The 25,439-nt window shown below is 42.0% G+C and overlaps 1 protein-coding gene across 1 annotated transcript in view; it reads right to left on the bottom strand.

Annotated features, from left to right (window-relative positions):
• STK32B (serine/threonine kinase 32B) overlaps nucleotides 1-25,439 on the bottom strand; it is a 414,607-nt gene that overhangs the window by 139,778 nt on the left and 249,390 nt on the right. Inside the window, exon 4 of the mRNA XM_044226223.1 lies at nucleotides 3,875-4,048. Within this exon, the coding sequence (XP_044082158.1) occupies nucleotides 3,875-4,048 (174 nt within the window). The remainder of the gene's footprint in view (nucleotides 1-3,874; nucleotides 4,049-25,439) is intronic.

The raw sequence follows: 25,439 nt of genomic DNA, 5'->3' as shown, positions 1-25,439 counted from the left end.
GATCCCAGCTGAAACCAGGAGTCAGATCCTTAACTGACAGCATCACCCCAACACCCCTTAAGTGTGGCTACTTTGAAAAAAAGCAACATTCATTTGTCTGTATAAAATATGGCATTGGAGTCCGGGCACATAAGGAGTGGGGGATTTATAAATTCATCTGTTGAATTAACACAACACATTGAGCAGCATTATCATATATCCTTATGCACCATGTGTATGACACATAATTTGAAGTCTGAACACATCAACACATTGAAAAAGGGATTTATTGAACTATGTGGGAGGGAAAAAAGCTGACTCAAATTTCTGCCAAGACTACCATTTTAGAAGTGGTAAGATAATCCCACTTATTGCATTTTTAAAAATTTTAAATGGTTGGCTAACTCCTTTTCTCCAGAGTAGATCTGGAATCTGAGGACAGATGACTTCACACTGAGTGACTTAAAAACATTTGCTGAAGTAAAAAAGTGGTTCCAACCATCTCACTTTCATGGGACAGTTCCAGTGTCTGCCTGGTCCATCCCTGGCTCTGCTCTGAGAAGTTGGCTTCTGTCTCACCATGACATCCACATGACTCAGTGTCTAGGGGAAATGAGGCAAGTTGGTCGTCTACTGCACACTAGTGCAGAAACAGCTGTGATAATTCATGAATGGCATTCACATAACCGATTGGGAAAGAACTTGCTCCTTCAAGCACCTTCAAAAGAGCCCAGCTGGCCCACAGAGGCCACCCTAGCATGGGTGAACTTCCTCAACAAATATCACACAGTTTTGCAAACAGAGTCCAAAGCCGAATGGCTGCACACAAAGGCTGGTGAATGAACAATGGGTCCTCAGTGAACACTCTCTTCATTGTACAGAACAACCCCTCTTCTACTATGTACTGCTACTATCCGCTACCACAACTTCCTCTTCCTCTTTCTTTTTCTTATCTATTGTGTTGTTTGTTATTTGTAGTAAAATTGTGCACAGAAGTATTTCAAAGGATCAATACTTCTGCAAGTTTTGTTATAAGGAGCAACAATCACTTTCTCCCCATCTCTCCTTCTCCATCCATCCTGACAGTTTTGGTATGTTTAGCTCCTCTGTCAATGACAGAGAGAACTTGGGCATTTCAGGCTCCATCCGCTGGCCTCCCACTAGGAAAGATGAGGATGTAGCGGTCTTTTTCCCTGAAACCCCCAGGAGACACGCTCATCCTCGCGTTCTGCCTTTCCTGCATGGAGTGTTGTATTTTTGGTTAGATCAACTTTCAGGGCTGCCATGATTATGATTATGCTATACAGACCTGGTTCATACCATAAGCTGTACTACACACAGATGACATCGTGTACATCCCTACCATTCCCTGGGGTTAATAACTGTGTTATTTTTTGTTGAGCTTTTTCCTAAACTTCTCCAGTTACTCAACTTCAGAGTTTTCACCAGCTCAAGAACTTCTTCTCAAGGCACCCAGATGCACCAGGAATGCCATCATACCAGGTTTCCTGAAGAAGTGTGTCCCAGGGTGTTCTGATCCACTCAGACAGCACCGGTCAGGGTCCATACCGTAGACACAGTCGACATCCTTGAACCTCCCTTCATCACCATCCTGGAGATTCCCTATGGCTCTCTTCTCTGCGAGAGCCCCACTTCCACCTTCTGTCTCTTCCTTCTTCTTGATTTAGTCCTTCGTTTTTGTGGAGTCCACCTCTTTTTCTGACAGTTACTTGAGAAAAGGTGAACATGAGGTACATTTTTTGGAGACCCTGAACTTGTGAAAACGGTTACCCTCACACTTGATTGGCTAGAATGTCTCCACTGCTTTTTAATGTCTGATGAACCCAAAATAATCTGATTCCTTAACCTTTATGGCCTCCTGCTCTTCTGCTCTTCTGTGGAAGCTTATGGGATCTGAAGTTTGTGTTGATGGACATCTGTTTATGACCCTCAGTGTATCTCTGGAAACCCATGTATTTCAGGTCCCAGAGACATTCTCTAATTATTTCATTGGTGATTTCTCCTGCCATGTTTTCTTTCTTTTCTCTTTCTCCTGATGCTGGGATTACTGGATTGGTTCTTGCATTTTCTTGTATCTTCTCTCACATTTTCTTTGTCTTTCTGTTTTACTGTATGAGGGATGTCAACTTTGTCTTCTAACACATCTTTTGAGTTTTTCATTTCTACTGTCATATTTTTAACTTATAAGATCTCTAGTGTTTGTTATCTGAATTTTAAAGAAACATGGTATTCCCTATTTTATAATTGCAAACATCTTTTTATCCCTATAGAAATACTGATCATAAATATTTGGATATTTTCATCTCCTTGCATAGCATCTGTTTATTCTAAGTTTTATTTTTTTTTCCCCTCTGTCCATTTGACTGTTTGAATCTCACTGTTTGAGACAGAAGATTTTCTGGGATATCTGATAAACCTTGGTCATTGGTAACCTAGGTGGCAGCTTCCAGAAAGTGAGTGGGGTTTGTTGGCTATGAACTATACACTAAGGGGGAGTGGTGAAGCTATGAGGTCACAGTCTCTTACTCTTGGCTCATTCACACTGAAGTCACATCCTTACTGAAATCACAGTGTCCTGCCTGGAGGAAGGCCTGAATGTGTACTCTCAGAGCCCAGGTGGAATGGGGGAAGGCTGTGTATTTTAGCGTCTGGTTCGTATACTATTTTCAGTACAGTGTCCCAACTCAAGTAGGTTCATATACCATCTTAGCCTTCTGGTTGTGTGAAGTTACTCAGATGATTCAGCCATAGAGTTATTCACAGTGGACAAGCAGCTCTGGGTTTCTCAGGACTTCCTAAAAGGCTTTCAAACAACTCACCTTACTTTAAACTTTTTATCTCTCGTCCCCCCTCCAAAATGCTGATTACACCTTTAGGGGATTCTCTGGCTTCCATCAGCACTCACCCCAGTGACAGCCTGGAATTTATGTTCTTGGGCACTAATCATTCACCACTCTCCCTTTTCTTTCAGACCACCCTCCCCCCAACCCCTGCAACATGTTTCTGCAGTCTCCTCTTCAGTCTTCCCCATCCTTGGGAGTTTGTCACTTTTCAAATACTCTTGCTGTCATTTTACTGGGGCTTCAGGAGGGACAAACTGTAGAGATGTGTGCATGCATGTGTGCCTAATGTACATCTTTACATAGAAATCAAGACTTTCTTTACCACGTCTTCCAAAATGGTCTAAGTTAGAAGAGCTGGTAGGCATGGTGTGAGACCCCAGGTGAACAAATCTGGAGCCACTCATGCCAGCCCCCTCCTCTGGGAAGAGCAAGCAGACATCATTCATGATACCACCATTGCCAAAGCCTCTCCCTGGTCTCCTGCCTCTGCAGACAGACTCACTTTGCCTGCCTGTTGGAGTGCAGGGCTGTGCATGGGTGGGGAGAAGCAAAGGCCCCGAAGAAGAGGCAGAAATTCAGAGCTTATAACCAAAGCCCAGGGCCAAAAATGAAGCTTCCCAAGAGGGAGAGCACTTCCACGAGGCACAGCACTGATTTCAAATTTGGAAAGAAAGAGAGAAGATTTCCTCATACTCCCAACTGATGCCACGTGACCTTTCTAACCTGAGACTGGAGGGACAGAACATTCCAGCCTCCAAAGTCCCGCTGGAAGAGAGACGACAAGGCCAACTACCAGCCCCGTCTCTCCACAGTGGGGTGTTCCCCCTCAAACGCAGGTGACAAGGGAGAGGGGTGTCTGTTGAGAACGTAAGAGCAGTAAGCATTGTTCTGTCATTGCTTAGCTCCGAGTGCTGTCCCTTCTAAGGAATATCAGCAGTAGAATGTCCGGCGCCTTGGCGGACTGGGCTTCCCCCATGCGCTCCTGCCCCGCAGGCTGCTGTCCCCGGGCACCCCACCAGCAGCCCAGTCACCTGTGGATGATGTGGAACCTTTGCAGGTACTCCAGGGCCAGCGCCAGCTCACAGATGTATAGCTTCACTGCCCCCTCCGTGAAGTGGACGTTCTGCTGTAGGTGGTAACGCAGGTCCCCGCCTAGGAGCAGGTCAACCACCATGAACATGTCCTCCTCATCCTGGAAGGAGTACCTGCGGGCACAGAGGGACAGAGAAGGTGAGGGATGGAGACACTCCGACATCCTCAAGACCGATGCTCCCATTCTACAGAAAAGCAACCTGAGGCTCAGAGAGATGCACCAGTGCCACCGAAGTCACAGCATGCCATCAAGAGGCTCTGGCCGGCAAAAGGCATTTCAACCAATACCAGACGCCAACACCTGACTTTGTTTTTTTTTTTTTTTAAATTTTTTAAAGTTTTTATTTAAATTGTATTTAAGTTAACATGGGGGCATATTAGTTTCAAGGGTACAATATAGCAATGCAGCCCTTGCATAAATACCTGGTGCTCATCACAAGCCCCCATCATCTATTTCACCCATCCCCCACCCACTACCCCTCTGGCAACCATCAGTTTGTTCTCTAGAGTTAAGAGTCTGTTTCTTGTTTTTTTTTCTCTCTCCTTCCCTCCCCCTTTTGCTCATTTGTTTTGCTTTTTATATTCTACAACTGAATGAAGTCATATGTTATTTGTCTTTCTCTTACCGATGGATTTGGCTAGCATAATATACTCAAGCCTCATCCATGTCATTGTAAATGGCAAGATTTCATTCTTTTTGATGGCCAAGTGATATTCCATTGTATATATTACTTTGTCTTTAGTAACTGCTTTAATGGGGTGTTTTCGGGACTTGTAGTAGGTAGTCTCCAAAGCTGCATTCACCCACGCCAACACCCCTTGGTTCCCTCCCACCACATGCCACTCCCCACACAGAGTTTGGTTCTGCTCCCCCTGAATGTTGTGATGCTTGATCAAGTCCACACCCAGGCCTCAAGGGAACTGGCCTCCTAGGATCCAGCTGGAGCCCAAGTCCCGTAGAGAGGCCATGAGAAGAAAAACAAAGGTGCTCCAGTCAACAGCCCTGGCTGGGCCACCAGGAACAACCGGCAACAACTGGCTGCCATGGGAGCAAGTTGCCTCAGGCACCGGGAGTGACCACAGCCCCTGCTGGTGTCACATGGAGCAGAAAACTTGCCCATCTGAGTCCAGTCAGCATATGGAACACAAGATATAAAATAGCTGTGTTTTAAGCCACTGAGGTTGTAGGGTTGCTTTTTAATTTTGGGGATTTTTTTTTTGTATGTTTTGTTTTGTTGTTTCTTTCAGCCATAGAGAACTGAACCAGTACATAATTCATTTTCACAGAACACATTTAAGGCTTTCTAAGGACTGAAGAGCCAACATATGAACCTCAGGACGGTGTTACACAATTGTCAAGTAGAATCTCAGCATTGCAGAATGTTTTCACACCCCATACAGATCATGGAAGGTCATCATAAGAGAAGCCTGAGCAATAATCACAGAATGGTGGATATTTACCATGGAGGTTTAGACCTCTGTCTCAGACTCTTGGATATCAGACCTGGGTCAGCCAGGCCAGCCCCTTTGGTTCGACATTAGAGCCAACTGAGTCCCAGAGGGACGAAGGGACTCAGAGAGTTAACAGGAGGAACCCAGACCTTGCCTCTTTCCAGCACATCTATGACCACACACCACTGGGTGCTGTTGTGATGGACACACTGTGTGTTTCTATAAGCTGGGTGTGTTTCCTGGACTCAGCTTGCCAGTATCTCTTACAGGATTTTTCATATCTTGTTCCAAGGGACACTAGCCCACATTTTCCTACCTACTAATTCCCTGGACCAGATCTGGTATCATGGTAATACCAGACTCATATGATGAAGTGGGCTTTTTGTTTCTACGTTCAAGAAGAGTTGATGAGAGGCATCACTGGTGTGAAGAAAGTCTGGTCTCATAATGCCCTCTGTTTCCACACTGGTGATTCATGTAAGGTGTTCCTTTTGGCACTGTCTTGCCTTCTTGCTCCTCCCATTCAATAAAGAGATGAGCAGACCAATGACCTGGGCTGACTAGGAGGTGTACACATATCCCCTGGCTGCTGGTGTTGGTTCGTCAGGACCCCTTGGGGGTGCTCCCTGGGGGTAGATGAAAGAAAAGCCTCCTGGAATCCTCTTGCAAAAATGGGGGTACGATGTATCTGCAGCATGAAGCTACAGAGGGTCAAGCAGGTTGAGAGCTAAACACACACAGAGAGGGGCCCTGTTGGAGGTGCTGGCTCCAGCCTGGGCAGCAGCCTGAACTTTGTATATTCATGGGCAAAGACTCTGCTTTCTGACCTCCACTAGTTGACACAGTGTTTCTGTCATTTGGAATAGAAAGAATCATCTGATATACCTTTCCATGACACATCTTTCCACGCATTTGCTACTGGAGAGAAGGGTTGAGATGCTCAAAAAGGAACCATATGAATCAGCTATAAACGCCTCCTCCAGATGCCCAATTTGTATTCTAATAGTTGAAAGACTATTGAAATATTACATTAATAACCAGTGAGTTCTGCACCCTCATTCACAGCTAGACTGTCAAAGGGTATCTCATTCAATATTCCGCCAGAACTCTTTGGAGGAGCAACATGAATTTTTAGGATAGAGACTTGCAGAACAGAATGAATTCTAAAGAGGAAACCCAAAATGCAAAGGGAACAATAATTTAAGCAATAAGTCAGGTTGCGGCTTTCTCTTGTTGTAGATCCTTCCCTCACCCCCCGCCCCCCTGGGCCATGGACTCTACATTCCCAATGAGACTCAATGCTGTTATCAGAGAACAGAGAATGACCTTTCATTTATCTCTGCAGTTTTGCACTGTTCCAAAGCATTGTGCCATTATTCCTTTTGCCTCTTCCTGGACTGGAATTATAAGTATGTTCTCATGATAGTGTTATACATTGTCATGGAAATGATAAAGACCACAAGTGAAAAATCTACATTCTATCATCATAACACCAACCCACAGAGAAATCTGGGCAACTAGGCTCTCCTTCCAACATCAAAGAAGTTCAGGAGTTTGCAAGTTATCAGTCCTGGCCAGGACATCAAAACAGACCAGCACAAAGAACCCAATGTCTGTTTTAAGACAATTTTTTTAAATTGACATATAATGTATTATTTGTCCCAGGGGTACAGGTCTGTGAATCATCAGGCTTACACATTTCACAGCACTCACCATAGCACATATCCTCCTCAACGTCCATAACCCAGTCACCCTATCCCTACCATCCCACCCCCCAGGAACCCTAAGTTTGTTTCGTGAGATTAAGAGTCTCTAAATGGTTTTGTCTCCCTCCCGATCCCATCTCGTTTCATTTTTTCCCTCCCTACCCCCCACAACTCCCCACCCTGCCTCTCAAATGCCTCATATCAGAGAGAGCATATATTTGTCCTCCTCTGATTGACTTATTTTGCTTAGCATAATAACCTCTAGTTCCATCCACATCATTGCAAATGGCAAGACAAAGGGCCAAATCTATAAAGAACTAATTTTTAAAGTGCAGAATCAGTGAAATAGAAACAAATGCACAATATTAAAGACCAATAAAACTAAAAGTTTTTAATCCAAAATCTATAAAGAACTTATCAAACTCAACACCCAAAGAACAAATAATCCAATCAAGAAATGGGCAGAAGACATGAACAGACATTTCTGCAAAGAAGACATCCAGATGGCCAACAGACACATGAAAAAGTGCTCAGCATCACTTGGCATCAGGGAACTACAAATCAAAACCACAGTGAGATACCACCTCACACCAGTCAGAATGGCTAAAATTAACAAGTCAGGAAAGGACGATGTTGGTGAGGATGCGGAGAAAGGAAAACCCTCCTACACTGTTGGTGGGAATGCAAGCTGGTGCAGTCACTTTGGAAAATAGTAAGCAGGTTCCTCAAAATGTTGAAAATAGAGCTACCCTATGACCCAGCAATTGTACTACTGGGTATTTATTCTAAAGATACAAATGTAGTGATCCAGAGGGGCACTTGCACTCCAATGTTTATAGCAGCAATGTCCACAATAGCCAAACTATGGAAAGAACCTAGATGTCCATCAACAGATGACTGGATAAAGAAGATGTGATGTATATGGAATATTAATGCAGCCATCAAGAAGACTTTTTAAAAAACTAATTTCCAATCTTTTTCCAAAAAGCTTTAAAAGTTATTTGCAAAAAACATATAACTTAAAAAAATTAAAATTAAATAAACCATAGATTATTAGGTCAAAGAATAAAGAGGGAGTTTAAGAAAATGTGAGCAGGCAAAAACACCCCAACTCATGCTCAAATAGCTTGCCTGAAACAGGCCATAAATGCAAGCCTAACCTTCCCAGCAACCAAAGCAAAGTGAGAAACATGATCAGCCTTACGATTCAGGGTCAATGTGGGGGGGAAAAATCCATTGTTTAGGAAAACATGATTACTCCTGGTCCTGAAGCCAGAAGGAAATTCTTCCCACTAGATTCTTACAAAGATGGCATTTTGTAATGTGAAAAACAATGACTTACAAAAAATAGCTCTACACAGAATAACACATCTTACAGGGATTTTTTGGTATGATGTTCTTCATCCACTGAAGACATCTAAGTCCAAGCCTTTAAAAACTGTGCTATGTGGGGGAAAGGAAAGTGGTCTTGGGTCTTGCTCATGTATGAAATTTCTTAACAAAAAGATAAATGGAGAGAACAGTGGGTGAATGTTGTCAGGGACCATGTCACCAATGTGAGCTGATCCACAAATACTCAGTAGCTCTGACCACACATCTGCCCCATGCCAGAAGCTGGGATTCTGTGGAAGAGGTTATCTGAGATGATTCACCTAAGTTTGGACCAATCAAAAGGGGACTGGAGTTTGATGTCATGTGTCATGACAAGCACCCTGGAGGTCCATTTTTCATCCTGAATGTGGACTTTACATCCCAAGGAGCTCAATATTGTTACCAGTTCACTTATAACATCCCTTATTCCACCTCTCTGCTCTTGTCCATCCTTCCCTTCTCAGTGTGGAACATGCTTCCCAAACAGGAGCAGCACTGCTCCCCTGGGATCATTTAAGTGTCTGGAGACACTTTTGGTTATCACAACTGGGAGAAATGCTACTGGCATCTGGAGGCCAAGGATGATGCTAAGTCTCTTCCAAGGCACAGGATAGACCCCACACAAAGAATGACCTGGCCCCAAATGTCCACAGTGTCACGGTTGAGAAACCCTGGTTTAGATTCATGCTCCTGCTCTTAGAAGCACTCCCTAACCCTGGAAGACTGAGTTGGGTAACACTCTTTTTAGTCTCTGGTGTCCTATAGTAGCATTGATAAAATGCCTACCATGCACCAAGCACTGTTCTAAGCACTTTATTTATGCTAACTCATTTCATTCTCCTGAAAGCCCTTCGAGGTAAGTATTTGTAGGAGCTGTCTTCGACAGATCTGCACATGGACTCAGCAAGGCTAAAGAACACTTCCCAGACACAGGCAGAGCTGGGAATTAAACCAAGATAACCCATTTCCAGAAGCCAGAATCCCTGTCTGAGGCTCTGATGGCACTTTCCTCATGTCATGGGAATCCTCTCTCTCCTGGTCTCTTCAACCCATCAGCCAGCCATCTCTCTGTGAACAGGGATCAGTCTTATTTGGCACTGTCCTCCTGCATTTTCCACATTGCCCATAACATCCCACACTCAGGAATGAAAGGGTCACAAAGTACCCATGGCCTGTGAGGCATGCTGGTCTGTTCCTCTCTCTTGGAGGCTGGGATGAGGGGGAAGGCAGTGTGGAAGGAGAGGGGGCTGGTGAGGGACTGATTGGAAGCAAAGCTCTGTGGGGCACTGAGCTATGCTTGTTGTTGATCTCACTGCTTACCATACCCTCCACTTTGTCTGGCCTCCTCTCCTTGCTAAGACCAGGATCTCTTGGTCTGAGAGTGATTCTCCCAGCCTCCCTCCAGAGCCTCACTGCCATGCAGATGTGACCTGTCTGATGAGCTGTTTGGAAGGAATTGCCAGTGTGCACCTCTCATTCCCTTCTGGGTTCCTGCCAGGCTTCTGGATCTTCCCATAGAGGGCCTGTACTCAGTCTACTCCCTGCCATGGCCAAGTGGGGAGGAGGCTTGCAGCAGAGCCCATATCCTTAGGGTGATTCCATTTCAAAGCTGAAGTTTTAGTAAGCCCTTTGAGTGCAGAGCTAAAGCCAAGTTCTTCAATCAACTGTGTCTGCAACACAGCTGATACTTTCACTCCCACATATCTGAGTTCCATGGCATCTCTTGAGTGGTCCCAAACTCAGTTGGGAAGGATGGGTGCTATCCACAGAACTCCCATCATCCCTCAGCACTTATCCCATTTAATCATGTGAGCTGGGCACTATGCCTTTCATTTTTCCAATGGAGAAAACCAAGGCCAAGAGAGGTTGATGTGCCCAGTTACCAGGTGAGACCTCTTCTTCAATAACACATCATGTCCTCTAGAACCAGCCTCAGGAGGCTTGCACACTAAAGGCCAGCCATGTTAACCATGTGTGAGAAGACACATGAACACATATGATAGAGGTACTGTGTCCAGGGAGAAATCTCGAGTCAGAACACCTGGCCCAGCTCCCCTCTTACTCATCTCACCTTGCTCACATCTGCTGCCAGGAAGCTGCCAGCCAACCATGGATTGTCAGTGGCAGGGAAGGCGTGGGAAGGAAAAAAAAAACATTTTGGGCAGGAAATCACAAACCCTTCTTAGTGCTCCAGCAGCATGGCACCACTTAACCATTTGAAACATGTGCCTTTTCTCCACTTTTCTTCCCTGGGCAAAAGGATCCAAGCCAGGAGATACCCTGTGGGTTAGTCCTCTGGAAGCTCCAGAAGCCAGGACAAGCCCCGTGTTTCCAACATTCACCTCCTGTGTCCTTACTGTGTGGCACTTGCTGGGACAAGGAGCTGAGCATCTCTCAGACCATTTCCTCCAATCTCCAGTCTCCAAAGGGGAGCAGACAGAGAGGAGGGCTTGCCGACCACGCTCACTGCCAGTGATTCTCTGAGATTGAACATGCAGCAACAGAACAGCTAAAAATATCCTCATGGGCTCAGAAATCCAATAATGGGATGCTGGGGCCTTCCGTCAGCTCATATTGTACAAATAACAAGGAGGTTATCAAACCTGAAGTGTGCTTGATACACAGAAGTCTTTAATAACATTCGCAATAATAACCTTTTTTAAAAAAAATTGAATTGAGCCACAGAAGTGCTCACGCCATTCATACATCCTGGCCCTCACTGTTCTCCACATCAGGCTAATTCTGACCTTGTCATCTTTCCAGAAGTTAGTGTTGATGGTTGGCTTCCATGTGCCTCCTGCATGCCAAGTGGCAGCAAGAGGACACTCTCAAACACCATCTGGCTCCCCAGGCCCAGCCAGTTTGGGGCAGGAGCACTCCAAGGACCAGGCAAAGGCAAACTGCAAACTCAGCTTTTCCATTGCCTGCTGCTTTGCAGCAGGCCTCTGCAGACCCTAAAGTGTGTCTATCTTTGCAAATGTAGAGCACTGTTCTTGAGGCTTAATGGTTTTATTTAATTTGCATCTTGTATGGTTGTAAAGTTTTTGCAGCAGCTAACAAAGTAAGACTGATGGAAAAGACAGGAAAATGTAGAATAATGTAGTAGTACATGTACCATTCACCTGGACAAACTGTGAGCATTGAATGGCAGCTCTGACCATCCCAGTGCAAAACAGAGGAGGATGGACAGCCAAGCGCTCACTGTGTGGGCATATGAGATGAAGTCAAAACTCCTGCCATGGGCTGAATTCAAAAAGAAATTTTTAACTTGCAATTTTTTGGTAATTTTATTTTATTTTTTTCCTAGTATTCCAAGATTGCTTATGCACCACACCCAGTGCTCCATGCAATACATACCCTCCTTAATACCCACCACCAGGCTCACCAACCCCATCCCCTTCCCTTCCAAAATCCTCAGTTTGTTTCTCAGAGTCCACATTCTCTCATGGTTCATCTCCCCCCTCCAATTTCCCCCAACTCACTTCTTCTCCACTCAGTGCCCTCCGTGTTATTCCTTATGCTCCACAAGTAAGTGAAAACCATTTGGTAAATAACTCTCTCTGCTTAACTTACTTCACTCAGCATAATCTCCTCTAATTCCGCCCATGTTGATACAGAAGTTGGGTATTCATCCTTTCTGATGGCTGAGTAATATTGCATCGTATATATGGAACATACCTTCTTTATCCATTCATTTGTTGAAGGGCATCTTGGCTCCTTCCACAGTTTGGCGACTGCAGCCATTGCTGCTATGAACATTGGGATACAGGTGTCCCTTCTTTTCACTACATCTGTATCTTTGGGGTAAAGACCCAGTAGTGCAATTGCAGGGTCATAGGGAAGTTCTATTTTTAATTTCTTAAGGAATCTCCACACTGTTTTCCAAAGTGGCTGCACCAATTTGCATTGCCACCAACACTTTAAGAGGGTTCCCCATTCTCCATATCCTCTCCAACACTTGCTGTTTTACTGTCTCGTTAATTTTGGCCATTCTAACTGGTGTAAGGTGGTATCTCAATGTGGCTTTGATTTGAATCTCCCTGATGGCTAATGATGATGAACATTTTTCATGTGCCTCTTAGCCATATTTGTATGTCTTCTTTGGAGTAGTGTCTATTCATGTCTTCTGCCCATTTTTTGACTTGATTATCTGTTTTCGAGTGTTGAGTTTGAGGAGTTCTTTATAGATCTTGGATATCAGCCCTTTGTCTGTAGTGTCATTTGCAAATATCTTTTCCCATTCCGTGGGTTGTCTCTTTGTTTTGTTGACTGTTTCCTTTGCTGTGCAGAAGCTTTTGATCTTGATGAAGTCCCAAAAGTTCATTTTTGCTTTTGTTTCCTTTGTCTTTGGAGACATGTCTTGAAAGAAGTTGCTGTGGCCGATGTCGAAGAGGTTACTGCCTATTTTCTCCTCTAGGATTTTGATAGATTCCTGCCTCACATTGAGGTCTTTTATCCATTTCAAGTTTATCTTTGTGTATGGTGTAAGAGAATGGTCAAGCTTCATTCTTCCATACATAGCTGTCTAATTTTCCCAGCACCATTTATTGAAGAGACTATCTTTTTTCCATTGTATATTTTTTCCTGCTTTGTCGAAGATTATTTGACCATAGAGTTGAGGGTCCATATCTGGGCTCTCTACTCTGTTCCACTGCTCTATGTGTCTGTTTTTGTGCCAGTACTATGCTGTCTTGGTGATCACAGCTTTGTAGTAAAGCTTGACATCAGGCAACATGATGCCCCAGTTTTGCTTTTCTTTTTCAATATTTCTTTAGTGATTCAGGGTCTTTTCTGGTTCCATACAAATTTTAGGATTGTTTGTTCCAGCACTTTGAAAAATGCCAATGGAATTTTGATTGGGATGGCACTGAAAGTATAGATTGCTCTAGGCAGTATAGACATTTTAACAATGTTTATTCTTCCGATTCATGAACATGGGATGCCTTTCCATCTTTTTGTGTCTTCTTCAATTACTTTCATGAGAGTTCTGTAGTTCCTTGATACAGATCCTTTACCTCTTTGGTTAGGTTTATTCCCAGGTATCTTATGGTTCTTGGTACTATAGTAAATGGAATTGATTCTCTAATTTTCCTTTCTATATTTTCATCATTATTGTATAAGAAGGCAACTGATTACTGTGCATTGATTTTGTATCCCGCCACAATACTGAATTGCTTTGTAAGTTCTACTAGATCCCCAAACCAGGCAAAGACCTCATCAAAAAGGAGAATTTCAGACCAATATCTCTGATGAATATGGATGCCAAGTATTCTCAGCAAGATCCTAGCTAATAGGATCTAACAGTTCATTAAAAAGATTATCCACCATGACCAGGTGGGATTTATCCATGGGATACAAGGGTGGGTCAACATTCACAAATCAATCAATGTGCCAGAACAAATCAATAAGAGAAGAGAGACATGGTCCTCTCATTTGATACAGAAAAAACATTTGACAAGATACAGCATCCATTTATCATTAAAACAATTCAAAGTACAGGCAAAGAGAGAACATTCCTCAACTTCATAAAATCTCTCTATGAAAAACACACAGCGAATATCATTCTCAATGGGGAAAAGCTGACAGCTTTCCCTTTGAGATCAGGAACACAACAAGGATGTCCACTTTCGCCACTGTGGTTCAACCTAGTACTAGGAGTCCTAGCAACAGCAATCAGACAACAAAAAGAATAAAAGGTATTCAAAATGACAAAGAAGAAGTCAAACTCTCTTCACAGATGACATGATACCTTATATGGAAAACACAAAAGACTCTACCCCCAAACTACTAGAACTAAGCCTAACCCTTTAAAAATATTAGTTTAAATTTTGGGGCACATGACATATAAACATGTGATTTTGGGACATCAACAACTGAAAGGGGCAGGGAGGGAGATGTAAAGGTGCAGAGTTACTGTGTGCTACTGGAAGTCAAACTGGTCTGAATCCAAACTGGAGCATTATGACTTTAGGATATTAAATGCAGTCCCTATGGTAGCCACAGAAGGCAATGAGACAGGTACTTAAACGTTTTACTACAAAAAGTTACACATGAAAGAAGACAGCAATGAAGGAAATGAGGGACAAAAAACTATAAGGCATATGAAAAACAAATACCAGAATGACAGAATGAATACCTTATCAGTCAGCCTCAAAATGGAAGGAAATACTGACACATGCCACAAAGAGGCTGAATGGTATTTAGGGCATTATGCTAAGTGAGATAAGTCGGTCACACAGAGGCAAATACTGTAGGATTCCACTTATAGGAGATACTTAAGAGTAGTCAAATTTGTAGAGACAGAAAAGGATGCTGAGATCTAGGGGCTGGGGTTGGGGGGATGGAGATTTAGTGTTTAATGGGAAGAGAGTTTCAGTTCTGCAAGTTGAAAGAGTGCTGGAGGCGCCTGGGTGGCTCAGTGGGTTAAGCCTCTGCCTTCGGCTCAGGTCATTGTCTCAGGGTCCTGGGATCGAGGCTCAAGTCATGGTCTCAGGGTCCTGGGATTGAGCCCCACATCAGGCTCTCTGCTCAGCAGGGAGCCTGCTTCCCCCACCCCCTGCCTACTTGTGATCCCTCTCTCTGTCAAATAAATAATATCTTTTTTAAAGTGCTGAAAATGGATGGTAGTACTGATGAATGTTGTACAACACTATGAGTATATATAATGCCACTGAACCATACACTTAAACATGGGTCAGATGGTAAATTTTATGTGTTTGTTGCTACAATACAAAATCGTATCAGCTCTTTATGACATTTTTTGTTGTTGCTGTTGCTGCATGAGCAGAACACCTCGTGTTAATTTTCACGTCACAGCCAGGCAGGCTGGTGGAAGAGATTTATCCCCATGTTAACGAATGGAGACAAGGAGTCTGAGAATACACTTATAAGCAAATGAAGAATGAAACATCAGCATCTTAATGTCGGTATTAGTCAATCCACTGGCATGCCACCAAATTTGCTGCTGTCTGATTGTGATTTCCTAAAGCTTCTAAGGCAATTTAAAAAGAATGAACTAATGGGAAAAAAAGTAAAACTGAAACTAAAATCTCCAGACAGTTGTATGTATGTATGTATGTATTTTGCTTGGGAAATGGACCTGTTTCCTGGTTGTTCCTCCACTGTCCTATACTGAAAAACAAAACAAAACAAAAAAACCAAAACTGCGATACATACTGGTACAAACAATAATTCAAGTGAAGTCAGCAGGTGGAAGCCAGTCCTAAAATGTGCACTGATTCTGCCCTTTGCATCTCCACAACATGACCGTCCTGCAATGTAAAACTGAACATGTTTGTTATAATTTACTTTTTATTAACATATATTATTTGCCCCAGGGGCACAGGTCTGTGAATCGTCAGGCTTACACACTTCACAACACTCACTATAGCACATATCCTCCCCAATGTCCATAACCCAACCACCTATCCCTACCCTCGAAACCTCCGGCAACCCTCAGTTTGTTTCCTGAGATTAAGAGTCTCTTATGGTTTGTCTCCTTCGCAATCGCATCTTGTTTTATTTTTTCCTTCCCTACCCCCCAAATCTCCCACTTTGCCTGATATGAGGAATTTGAGATGTTATAGTCTATTTTTTTAAAGAAAAACAAGTTAGGCTGTGGGCTTTCAAATGCTCCACGTTTGTTACAAGGCTTTGGATTTGGAGAGAAGGAATTCAGTAAGATAGAAATTTGTCTGGAGAAACCCATGCCAGTTCCAAAGTCTGGCACTCATATTCAGTGGGAACTAGTCCAAATGCATGGCAATTAAACAAGTATTTATAGACTGTCCTCTATATGAGTCAATTAACAAGGAAATTGGAAAACCCCGCAGGCTTCTGTTCCTGCTGTGAGGTAATTTGGTGCTGCAGAAAACCACAAAAGTTGAGCTTTTGGACAGAGCAGAGGTGGCGACCACATCCTATCATTTGCCAGTTGTGCCTCTCTAGGCAAGTACATCAAGCCTTGGAGCTGCATTTCCCTTCTTTGTAGTATGATTATTGCAAAAAATATTAACAAATCATGGTTTGGTTATGAGAAACCTATGAGAAGATGCACTGAAAAATAGATGAAATTACTATTCCATTAAAATAATAAATGAAAGAAAAGAGAATGTGACTGTGTTTTAAGTCCTTTGGTTTTCTTCTCAGCAAGGAATCATGCTGTATAATAGTCCTTTTACTGAGTTCCTCCAGGATTTGACATGAGAGACTCTGGAAGCATCAAATTCTCTATCTTCAAGCTGTAGTCCCAGGGAAGTGCTTGAAATGAAACCCTTGCATGATAACACAGCATACTAAGAGAGGGTCCCTAGCTGAACTCCCCCAGGTAGTATGTGAATTTTAGTAAGTATGTTCAATTTTTTAAAAGGCATAAAAACTTGATAAAGATTATAAAAAGTCTTTTAAAATGTAGGGTGAGGGTGCCTGGGTGGCTCAGTGGGTTAAGCCGCTGCCTTCGGCTCAGGTCATGATCTCAGGGTCCTGGGATGGAGTCCCGCATTGGGCTCTCTGCTCAGCGGGGAGCCTGCTTCCCTCTCTCTCTCTCTGTCTGCCTCTCCATCTACTTGTGATTTCTCTCTGTCAAATAAATAAATAAAAATCTAAAAATAAAAATAAAAATAAAATGTAGGGTGAGTGTGTTCTTACTTTGTTCTTAGATGAAAAGAAATGCTTTGGGACCACACAACAAATGACAGATGTGGTGTGTTGGGGCACTTAGAAGAGGTGGGGGGACCATTAGATGGATCCAAAACTGGTACTGTTTAAAATGCTGGAAATCCTTTGTAAGACCCTCCTTGATTTCTTGAAGGGCCCTAACTTCCTGTCCTCACTCTACCAGTGGCCTGGGCCCCAGCTATCCTCAATGTGAACTGCTTACATGATAGTTCTTCCCACAGGGAAAGGCTTCAGCTCAGCCCTGGAGCCCCATCTATTCCTCCATCCAATCTTCCAGTGTCTTCAAAGCACCCACTGTGCGCCAGCTGCTATAGAAATGGATGGAGGAACAATGAAGATAGTCACTGAAACATCAGGGCTAAGATTTGAAGGATGAACATGAGTTAGCAAACAAAGGATTCATGGGGGTTCAGGAGGTGAGGATAGGGTAAAACAATCCTGGAAGAGAGTGCATCTCCTCTGAAAAGGTGTCTTCTCATTTCCCTCCACAGGTTGGGTTAGAGAGAGCTCAGACACCAAGTAAGAAGTATTTACAGTATGATTTTTTTAAAAAAGATTTTATTCATTTATTTCACAGACAGAGATCACAAGTAGGCAGAGAGGCAGGCAGAGAGAGAGGAAGGGAAGCAGGCTCCCTGCTGAGCAGAGAGCCCAATCTCAGGACCCTGAGATCATGACCTGAGCTGAAGGCAGAGGCTTTAACCCACTGAGCCACCCAGGTGCCCCTACAGTATGAAGATATTTGAATCAAAATTGATTAGTGGCAGTTTTTTAAAAATTTAATTAATTAATGTATAGTGTATTATTAGTTTCAGAAGTAAGGTTTAGTGATTCATCAGTTGCACATAACACCCAGTGCTCATTACATCAAGTGCCCTCCTTAAATAAAATGAAAACAACAGACTTTTGAAATCATAACTGGAAAGCAACTATCTACCATAAAGTATGATCTGACAAATTGGAACAGAATCAACTACTATATCACTCTGTGATCATGAAAGAACATGAAGGCTAGGTAGGAAGTGAGTAAGCTGAACCTACATCCCCACTTAATATCACACAAATAGTTTGGTTTTTGTATCTGAATATTGTCCCTCTCCGTCTGCTGAAAGTTAGCTCCATGAGGGCAGGGGCCTTTAAAAAAAAATAAATCAATCGACCATGTATTTGCAGATATACTTCTGGACTCTTGGTCCTGGTTCACTGATTTGTTTGTCAATCTTGATGCCAACACTGTCTTGGTTACTACTTATGTATAATAAGTCTAGAAATCAAGTAGCATTAGTTTTGTAACTACGTTCTCAATTTTTAAAGTTATTTTCACTAGCCTAGATGTTTTGCATTTCCACATATATCTTAGAAGCATTTTGTCAATTCCTACCTAAGAGTTTGCTGGGATTTTGATGGAGATTGTGTGTTATCTATGTATCACTTTGGAAAGAATTGACACCTTAGAAATACTGAATCATAAGATCCATGAACAAGGTATATCCTTCCACTTATTTAAGTCTTCTCTCTTTTCTCTTCACAATGTTTTGTATTATACAGTATTACAGGTTTTTTACATGTTTATTTAGATTCATCTCTAAGTATTCCATACTTTTGACATTATAAAATTTTAATTTCAATTTTTGATTATTTATTGCTAGCATACAGAAATAGTTACTTTTAATATATTTGTCTGAAACCCTAAGCTCAATTATTAGTCCTAGATTTTTTTTGTAGATTCTAACAGATTTTTTTACGTAAATGATATAATCATGTCATTTGCAAAAAAGAGAGTTTTATTTGTCCTTTCCAAACTGAACGCTTTTCAAACTCTTTTTCTTGCTTTATTGCACTAGCTAAAACCTCTAGTATAATGTTTATAGATTTTGGACACTAGTCCTTTATCTGATATGTCGTTTGCAAATATCTTCTCCCATTCTGTCAGTTGTCTTTTGGTTTTGTTAACTGTTTCCTTAGCTGTGCAAAAGCTTTTGATTTTGATGAAATCCCAAAAGTTCATTTTTGCCCTTGCTTCCCTTGCCTTTGGCGATGTTCCTAGGAAGATGTTGCTGCGGCTGAGGTCGAAGAGGTTGCTGCCTGTGTTCTCCTCAAGGATTTTGATGGATTCCTTTCTCACATTGAGGTCCTTAATCCATTTTGAATCTATTTTTGTGTGTGGTGTAAGGAAATGGTCCAATTTCATTTTTCTGCAACTTAACAAACTCAACACCCAAAGAACAAATAATCCAATCAAGAAATGGGCAGAGGACATGAACAGACGTTTCTGCAAAGAAGACATCCAGATGGCCAACAGACACATGAAAAAGTGCTCCATATCACTCGGCATCAGGGAAATACAAATCAAAACCACAATGAGATATCACCTCACACCAGTCAGAATGGCTAAAATCAACAAGTCAGGAAATGACAGATGCTGGCAAGGATGCGGAGAAAGGGGAACCCTCCTACACTGTTGGTGGGAATGCAAGCTGGTGCAACCACTCTGGAAAACAGCATGGAGGTTCCTCAAAATGTTGAAAATAGAACTGCCCTATGACCCAGCAATTGCACTACTGGGAATTTACCCTAAAGATACAAACGTAGTGATCCAAAGGGGCACGTGCACCCGAATGTTTATAGCAGCAATGTCCACAATAGCCAAACTATGGAAAGAACCTAGATGTCCATCAACAGATGAATGGATCAAGAAGATGTGGTATATATACACAATGGAATACTATGCAGCCATCAAAAGAAACGAAATCTTGCCATTTGCGACAACATGGATGGAACTAGAGCGTATCATGCTTAGCGAAATAAGTCAAGCGGAGAAAGACAACTATCATATGATCTCCCTGATATGAAGGAGTGGTGATGCAACATGGGGGCTTAAGTGGGTAGGAGAAGAATCCATGAAACAAGATGGGATAGGGAGGGAGACAAACCATAAGTGACTCTTAATCTCACGAAACAAACTGTGGGTTGCTGGGGGGAGGGGGGTTGGGAGAAGGGGGGTAGGGTTATGGACATTGGGGAGGGTATGTGCTTTTGGGTAAATTGGAAGGGGAGATGAACCATGAGAGACTATGGACTCTGAAAAACAATCTGAGGGGTTTGAAGTGGCGGGGGGGTGGGAGGTTGGGGTACCAGGTGGTGGGTATTATAGAGGGCACGGCTTGCATGGAGCACTGGGTGTGGTGAAAAAATAATGAATACTGTTTTTCTGAAAATAAATAAATTGGAAAAAAAAATAAAGTGTAATCTTACCAGGAAAAAAACAAACAAACAAACAAACAAACAAAAAACCTCTAGTATAATGTTTAATAGAAGTAGGGACAGTGGATTTTCTTGCTTTGTCCCAGATTTTAAAGGGAAATATCCAGTCATTCTCCATTAAATATGATGTCTGTAGATTTTCTGTAGATGACCTTTTATTGGGTTGCCAAACTTCCTTTTTACTCCAAGTTTGTCGGGAGGTTCTACAAGGAATGGATGTTGGATTTTGTCAAATTTTTCTTATATATTCATGGCGATGACCTCTCTCTCTCTCTCTCTTTTTTTTTTAGTCTGTGTATATGGCGAGGTACACTGAATGGTTTTCAAATGTTAAACCAGTCTTGAATTCTTAGGATAAATACCACTTGGAAATAATGTTCTATCCTTTTCATATATTATTGGATTTAATTTTCTAAAATTTTGTGAGGAATTTTTACATTTATGTTCCTGGGGCATATTGCTCTGCTTTAAATATATATATATACATATATATCATATATGTATATATATACACACATATATGTGTATATATACACACACACACATATATATGTATGTATATATATACACATATACACATATATATGCATTTTATAAAGTAAAATGTACAATTGTATATTAAAGGACATTGTAAATCACAAAGTGAAAAGTGAAAAAAGACCACACACCCACACACACATAGGGGAAGAAAAGACAATATATGGTCTTTTTTTTTCCACTTTGTGATTTACAACATCCTTTAATGTAGAGTTTTGCATTTTATTTTTTAATTTGAATTCTATTAGCCAACATATAGTACATCATTAGTTTCAGATGTAGTGTTCAATAATTTATCAGTTGCATATAACACCCAGTGTTCATCACATCACATGCTCTCCTTAATGTCCATCATCCACCACCACCACCCTTCCAGCAACCCTCAGTTTGTTTCCTAGAGTTAAGAGTCTCTAATGGTTTTTATCCCTCTCTGATGACTTCGCATTCAGTTTTCCCTCCCTTCACCTATGATCATCTGCACTGTTTCATATATTCCATAGATGAGTGAAACCATATGATAATTGTCCTTCTCTGATTGACCTATTTTGCTTGCATAGTACTCTCGAGTTCCATCCATGTCGATGTAAATGGTAAGTAGTCATCCTTTCTGATGGCAGAGTATTATTCCATTAAAAAATAGTATATCAATATTGGTTCATCAATTTTTTAAAATTTAACTTAACTTTTTCAGTGTTCCAAGATTCATTGTTTATGCACCACACCCAGTGCTCCATGAAATACATGCCCTCCTTAATACCCACCATCAGGCTCACCCAACCCCCCACCTCCTTCCCCTCCAAAACCCTCAGTTTGTTTATCAGAGTCCACAGTCTCTCATGCTTTCATCTTCCCCTCTGATTTCCCCCAATTCACTTTTCCTTTCCTTCTCCTAATGTCCTCCATGTTATTCCTTATGCTCCACAAGTAAGTAAGACTATATAATAATTGACTCTTTCTGCTTGACTTATTTCACTCAGCATAATCTCCTCCAATCTCACTTACCCATGCACCATGAAAACACACAAACGCGACACACAAGCCCACAGACACCAAAAGGACACCCCTAGGACACCATACCTTAATCACAGACACCGCGTGCCTACCACAAATGCATCCATGTTGACACAAAAGATGGATATTCATCTTTTCTGATGGAGGCATAATATTCCATTGTATATACGGACCATATCTTCTTTATCCATTCGTCTGTTGAAGGGCATCTTGGCGCTACCCACAGTTTGGCGACTGCGGCCATTGCTGCTATGAACACTGAGGGTACAGATGGCCCTTCTTTTCACTACATCTGTATCTTTGGGGTAAATGCCCAGTAGTGCAATTGCAGGGTTATAGGGGAGCTCTATTTTTAATTTCTTAAAGAATCTCCATGCTGTTTTCCAAAGTGGCTACACCAATTTGCATTCCCACCAACAGTTAAGAGAGTTCCCCTTTCTCCATATCCTAACACTTGTTATTTACTGTCTTGTTAATTTTGGCCATCCTAACTGGTGAAAGGTGGTATCTCAATGTGGTTTGATTTGAATCTCCCTGATGGCTAATGATGATGAACATTTTTTCATATGTTTGTTAGCCATTTGTATGTCTTCTTTGGAGAAGTGTCTGTTCATGTCTTCTGCCCATTTTTTGGCTTGATTCTGTTTTTTTGAGTGTTTTGATTGAGGAGTTCTTTATAGATCTTGGATATCAGCCCTTTGTCTGTAGTGTCATTTGCAAATATCTTTTCCCATTCCGTGGCTGGTCTCTGTTTTGTTGACTGTTTCCTTTGCTCTGCAGAAGCTTTTGATCTTGGTGAAGTCCCAAAAGTTCATTTTTGCTTTTGTTTCCTTTGTCTTTGGAGACATGTCTTGAAAGCATTGCTGTGGCCGATGTCGAAGAGGTTACTGACTATGTTCTCCTCTAGGATTTTGACAGCTTCCTGCCTCACGTTGAGGTCTTTTATCCACTTTGAATTTATCTTTGTGTATGGTATAAGAGAATGGTCAAGCTTCTTTCTTCCATACATAGTTTTCCAATTTCCTCAGCACCATTTATTGAAGAGACTGTCTTTTTTCCATTGTATATTTTTTCCTGTTTTGTCAAAGATTATTTGACCATAGAGCTGCACGTCCATACCTGGGCTCTCTACCCTGTTCCAGTGGTCTATGTGTCTGTTTTTGTGCCAGTTCTATGCTGTCTTGGTGATCACAACTTTGTGGTAAAGTTTGAAATCAGGCAATGTGACGTCTCCAGTTTTGTTTTCTTTTTCAACATTTCCTTAGCAATTATAACAAATGTGCCTTACCAGTAATGCAAGGTCTTAACAGGAGAAACTGAGGGTTGGAGCAAATGTATGGCAACTCTGTATTTCTGCTCCCATTTTTTCTGTACACCTAATCTTCTCTAGAAATAAAATCTATTAATTAAAAAAATTAAATATATATAGTGTCTCTCTTTTTTTTTTCTTCTTGCAATGTCATTTCCTGGTTTTCATATCAGGGTAACGGACGCAGAATGAACTGGGGAGTATTTTTCTACTGCCATGTGTTGAAGTTCACTAATTTTTTTTCCTGCAAGGTTTAATCTGTCATTTGTTCTATCCAATGTATTTTCCACATAAACACTGAAGTTTTCTTCTTTAGAAGTTTGAAATAGGTTGTTTTTATATTCTCCATGTTTCCACTTAACTTTTTGCACATATTGAATACAGTTATAATAACTTTTTATGCTCTTCCATGCTTTAAACAATTATTCCTCTCCCTGATTATTTTAGGGAAGAGGGTAAATCTGGTCTCTGGGCACTTTGGCCAGAGCCCTTAGCCTACTTTCTAAAATAAATGCTTTTGGATTTAATAACTATAGAATATTCTTGGTGTCAGGAAGTTACAGTGAAGAGGACAGAAAGACTCCTGTACTCATGGGACTTACAGTCTAGTTGGAAATGACAGCCAATCAAAATGAAAGAAAAATAATTATGTGAATGAGACAATTTCAGAAAGTGTTAGGCAAATGAAGAGTGATTATGATAGGGGCTGGGAGGTAATTAGGAAAATACTCTCATAGATATTGGTCAGGTGATACATTCCTGAGGTGGTGGGACTTAAACTAAGTGTTGAGGAGGATGTGACCATGCAGACATCCTGGGGAAGAGAATTCCAGGCAGAGAGTCTGTCTGTACAAAAGTCCTGGGTGGGGCATGAGCTTAGCATGTTGCAGTTCAGAATGACGGTCAGAAGGGCTGGCATGTAGTGAGAGAGATGGGGTGGGCAGGGGCCAGATCAGCTAGAGTCTTAAACATCAGGAAGAGAGGTGTGGAGTGGAGTACTCCAACACATAGAGAAATATCAAAGTGAAGCTTTCTTTATATCCCCCCCTGATGAACAGCAGACAGCAGAGAAGTTGGCTTACTCTTCCTTGTGGCTGCAGAGCATTTTCAGCCCATGGACTGCTGGCAGTCAGGATAGATCAGCTTGTAAATCAACTGCTGTCTTGAACCCCACTCAAGGCAACCTCCCAACGTGCATCCCAAGCATTGCTGGCAAGCTGTTCCCATGGAGCCTATCACCACTCTCATATTTCTTCCCAGGAGGGAAGTGACAGAGATGCAAGCTGTTTGGTAGATGCCACATTTCCTTCCAAAGATGATGGAGTTTAGGGTGGATTAAGTATTCAAGTGTTCTCTTTTCATTAGGAAAAGTGATACAAACAGCGTCTTTTCAGAGCGGGTTGCTGTTCACAATAACAAGCAGAAACACTTTCCAGTTTCTTTTCCCTACACTCTGGTGTCATTTGTTCTCTCTCTATACTTTGGCTATGAAAACGGATGAGACATCAAAAGAACTACACAACAAGAATATATGAATAAACTTGATTTTAGTCTCAGCTGTGTGACTTATTTGCTCTGTGATCTTGGACAAGTCAGTTAATCTGAGAATTTTCTTCCTTCCCTGAGATATGAGGATGCTCTCATCTTCCCACCGTCTCCCTGGGGAGCTGTTATTAGCCATGTTAGAGGTACAGGAGTCCTTCCCTACTCAGATGTAAGGCTTAGGCACACACAATCCTCTGTGTAAGATAATGTGTTGCTGAGCTGAGAAAACTAAGGACAACAGAGTGGGGACAGGGAAGGAATCAAAGCCACAGGCTGTAATACATATTTTTCCTTTCATTCAATTCTATGAAGATAAAGACTGACCTGAACTTAAGAGTGTATCAATGACACTGCACCAGCTGACTCGGCCTTAACAGATACAGAGCAATACTTTCCCATTTACCACCCACTGCTCCCCGGGAATCTTTCAGATTTTCCTCACTCTGTTTATAACAAGATGATTGAAAATATGGTTTGCTCTTTTGCAAACAAGACATATTTTCTGGGTAAACTCCTCCACCCAAGCATTCCATGCCTTGTTTCATGGTTTGGGAGCCCATCCTCTGGGTTCTATCTCAGCCCCGAGGAGTTTGGGTGTCTGAGATGGGGAGTCCTGTAGTTGGGCTTTATTTA

This window comes from Neovison vison, chromosome 11 (assembly GCF_020171115.1).
Source record: "Neovison vison isolate M4711 chromosome 11, ASM_NN_V1, whole genome shotgun sequence".
NCBI lineage: Eukaryota > Metazoa > Chordata > Mammalia > Carnivora > Mustelidae > Neogale > Neogale vison.
Note: the sequence above shows the minus strand (reverse complement) of the source record. Positions and strands in the feature narration are given on the sequence as shown.